Source organism: Triticum aestivum, chromosome 6D, assembly GCF_018294505.1.
Source record: "Triticum aestivum cultivar Chinese Spring chromosome 6D, IWGSC CS RefSeq v2.1, whole genome shotgun sequence".
NCBI classification, from domain to species: Eukaryota; Viridiplantae; Streptophyta; class Magnoliopsida; order Poales; family Poaceae; genus Triticum; species Triticum aestivum.
The window spans coordinates 463,508,588-463,512,577 of NC_057811.1; the positions used below are offsets into that span (position 1 = coordinate 463,508,588).

The window sequence follows — 3,990 nt, forward strand, 5'->3', positions numbered from 1 at the left end:
GACTAGTCAAACAGCCATCTCCAAAATATTGCTCCCCTCTCCATTGGTGGCTCTTTCATCCCCACTTCCTTGGCAACAGTAGAAAGGATCAGGAGTGCAAACCAAGCAACACACACTGGGAGAAACAACAGTAGACAGGTTCAGGAGTACAAACCAAGCAACACAATGGGGGAAACGAGAACACACCTCCAACTCCGAGCACAAACTAAAACACGCAAAATCATTCAACCAGTGTTAGCTATAGTTAAGACACACAGATCAAAACAACAGATCGCACAAGCTTCACAACCCAGTTAATACTTCATAACCGTATGATCAGTCAGATGTGTATTTCTACAAGTATAATCACGCCTACACTTCCACAATCGTATGCATATATTTGTACAACGTATAACCACAGAGGCCATGCCTGTCCAAGAGAGTTGGACATCAGTAAGGGAAAAAGTCCGCAATGTCCTTCTCAAGGTGGCAGAGGTAACCTCTGGCATGCAGAGCAACCATCAGCGAAGCTAGCTGAGTCCCGAAGATGAAGTACAGGGCCAAATTCATGTCTTTTTTACTGAAGCGTGGGCCTGTTGCTCTCGATGCACACCCTTCGAACGTGTGCGAGTGCACATTCCGATTGAAGTCGAGCGGGTGCAAGATAGGTGCGCTTTCATCCTTCCGCGCATCGTAGCTGCCCTTCCTCAGTCCCCTGCATGAAGATGTACCCAAAATCACATTACTGCATGCAAAATGGCAGGAAAACCATCTACAACAGTTACGGGACAGCAGTTCCATTTCGCAAATAGAATAGCGCACCTGCTGTAGAAGGCGAAAAGATATCGATTTCCTTCTTTCAATTTGCAGACCCAATCACCCTCTGTGGGGTCAATGCCAGCCAAGACATCATCAAAGGCCCGGTAATCAGCAACCCTTACGTGATCCATCAGCCACTGATGGACCAGCAAGTACAAGCTACCCCTCAGGCCCATTGGGACCATGGAACTGTGGTACTTGATCACCAAGCTCATCCTGAGTGGGTTGGTTGACTGCATTAGATCCAGCAGATGCTGAATCTCAGCAGGCATTTTGAAGTCAGGGAATGTCAGATGTGCTGGCAGCTTCTTAGTCTTAATCAACTCCTCGAGGATATGTCCGAGCTGATTGATATTTGAGTTCACCCCAGCCTGGGTCTTGACAGGAGCCTCCTGAGTTGAGTCAGATATGTATACCTCCTCTGTTTTGGGGTCAACTAATATATTCTCAGCCTCCAGCCTAACAAAACAAACTTTTTCGAGCTTCTGAAGCAGATGACTAGTAATCCTGAATACTACCCTCTTTGCCTGGGGAGAAAGGCAAGGGGTTTTTGTGCAACCACGCCCGACATGGCCCTTAGGCACTGCATAGTCCAAGTGTGGCTGCATCCTGGACCAGAACATTGGTAAATCCATCGCAATCTTCAATATTACCTACAGAGCACATCTTCTCTTGAGTTAAATATGTCAAGAGTATTAATATCAAGAATTATTGCCTAACAGGAATTTATTTTTATGGTTTGTTCGGTGTCAGCCTTCATAGTCAACAAAACACATATAAAAGGCTGAAGTAAACTATGATATGAAGAAGTCATCAAGTTACTGCTGGATCATGAATACAATGCAAAAGTGGCAGAATTTGGAGCACCAGCACTGAAGCCCATATACTCAAGATAGTTTTATTATGTTTATCAGGGGAACTCTTGCGTACCTTGATCTCTAACTAGAAAACTCAATCAAGGTACAGGAAAACGGCTAATCGTCAATGTGAAATAGCAGGATAATGCCCAAAGCAGATTTTATTTTCGTAGCAAATTATCAAAAGAAAAAGGCCAGCAATGAACTAAACCTGACTGATGTTTATGGTGATAAAAGGTCAAAAAATGGGTATATTAAGTGGTACGCTGTATTTCATCTCCTGATCAGCACATGATATATGTACAATATAAACAGTTTTGCACATCAAGATGTGCTCTAAGTATTGCACATGTCTTATGTCATTGATTTTACACTAAGATTCATGCAAGCATTTCCTTTGGTCTTTTTTTCTTTTTCTTTTTAGTTTGATTGAGTCACTTAGATGTGCAATAACTAGATGTGCCCTAGACAGATCCATAAATATACTTGCACAAATCTTTCTTTATTCACTATATAACCGATATCTTCAGAACGTGATAAAGAAACAGGGGATAGTATATGATAATTCTAGAAAGAAAGAAAAAAGGCAAAAGCATAGAATCTTACCTGCAAATTGGAGCAGAAAGAGGTTAGCGATGACTTAATGCAGACGATCTTGATAATACATCGAAGAAGGAGGGGAGGAGGCAGCAGATGACACCGTTTGGTGATGGTCATTTGGTGCATTTCCGTGTGCTGGCCGGCGCGCCGCGTGCCCAGCCGACGCCACCAGGACATGGCCGAAGCCTTCCGCCAACGTAGTCGATCTTCCGCCCGACTGATTGCCGGCGGAGGGGAAAGGCCCCGCGTCAGCCCACACCGTGGCAGATCCCGGTGGTGGCCGGCGCGGCGTGGGCCTATCCCGCGCCACCAGGACGTCGCGGAAGCGGATCGTCGACCCCAGCGGATCTGCCACCGCTTCACCTCCACCACGGGCGACATCTTCCGCCAGATTGGTTGCCGCCGGGGAGAACCGCGCGCGGCCAGGGCGGCGGCCGCGGGGTCTCTCCCCGCCGGCGTTCTGGAGATCCGGAGGGCAGAATGTATAGGTACCTGCGCGTCTTCTTCTGGGTCTTCTTCTTGCTTCCTCCGGTTCTAGGGTTCTGAGGGTAGGGTGGATTTGGGGGCGGCGATGCGATCTGTGGGAGGGGAGCGGGCGGGCGCGGCGCGGCGCCTATATGGGGAATTCGGGCAGTGCGCGGAACGCTGGATAGAAAGATTCGATGGTTCGTTCGGTTGCCTACTGGGCTTGGTACCACGCCGGCTACTGGGCCAGGCCCGGCAAAGCACTTAAGTTTCCCAATAATTGCCTAAAAACATTTCAGTTTCCCTAGTTGAAAACAAAAAAATAGCAATGCACTTCAGACTCTATACCTTACCTACTAATAAATAATTATTTTTGCCCGTACGTCAAAAAATGTTTCGTTCAATGTTTGAAGATCTTATGTCGGTTGTCTCGCTTCCGACTCCCTGATCGCTAATCCCTAATAAAAACCAAAGACAAGGTTGGGCCTGCAGCCGCAATCCCAATGTCCATATAGGACCGCCACTGCTCTCGTGAAACCCAACAAAGGGCCACATACAACTGTGGCCAATATCGGAGGGGGAGCTCCTATACGGCGCGTTCAACGGTCGGTAAGCTTCTTCCCGCCCATACGCCATTGCTGTGGACCGGGTCATGTAGATGGCAAGTGATCGATCACATTTGATTCCCCCTGGTTCGCTCGACCACAACAATTGTTGATTTTTGCGAAAAAATTCAAAAAAAGGGTTCATGGATTTGGAAAAAGTTCACAAAATAAAAAATTCCATGAATTTTGAAAAAAGTTCATCAAATCTTTTTAAGAGCTCACAAATTTGAAAAAAGTTTATCAATTTGAAAAAAACGTTCCTCAAATTTGATAAAAAATTCACAAATATGAAAAAAAGATTCAGCAAATATTAAAAATAGAGTTCATCAGATTTGAAAAAAAACATAGATTTGAAAAAAGTTCATCGATTTTGAATAATACATCAATTCTAAAAAAATCACAAAATTTGAAAAGGTTCATTGATTTTGAAAGAAGATCATGGTTCTTGGAAAAATAGTTCACGAATTTAAGAAAAACAAGGAAAGTAAAAATACAAAAGAAAAAGAAAGAACATAAAGAAGAGATAGGGAGTAAGAAATCCCAACAGTTGTGGTGTTCGAGGTAGTTACTACACTTTTTTGACAAACTGTAGGTCGTTCGTTCAATTCACCTTGCGTGCGAGTTTATTTTTGCAGCTTAATAGAAAAAAACTAAACAGGTCGGCC

The 3,990-nt window shown here is 44.7% G+C and overlaps 1 protein-coding gene across 1 annotated transcript; it reads right to left on the bottom strand.

Annotated features, from left to right (window-relative positions):
* Positions 1-281: 281 nt before the first annotated feature.
* Positions 282-2,855, bottom strand: LOC123145923 (uncharacterized). The gene is made up of 3 exons (XM_044565442.1): positions 2,262-2,855; positions 802-1,451; positions 282-694 (listed from the first exon to the last, which is right to left on the bottom strand). The coding sequence occupies exons 1-3, from the start codon at positions 2,634-2,636 to the stop codon at positions 430-432; spliced, it is 1,290 nt and encodes a 429-aa protein (XP_044421377.1). The 5' UTR covers positions 2,637-2,855; the 3' UTR covers positions 282-429.
* Positions 2,856-3,990: the final 1,135 nt, after the last annotated feature.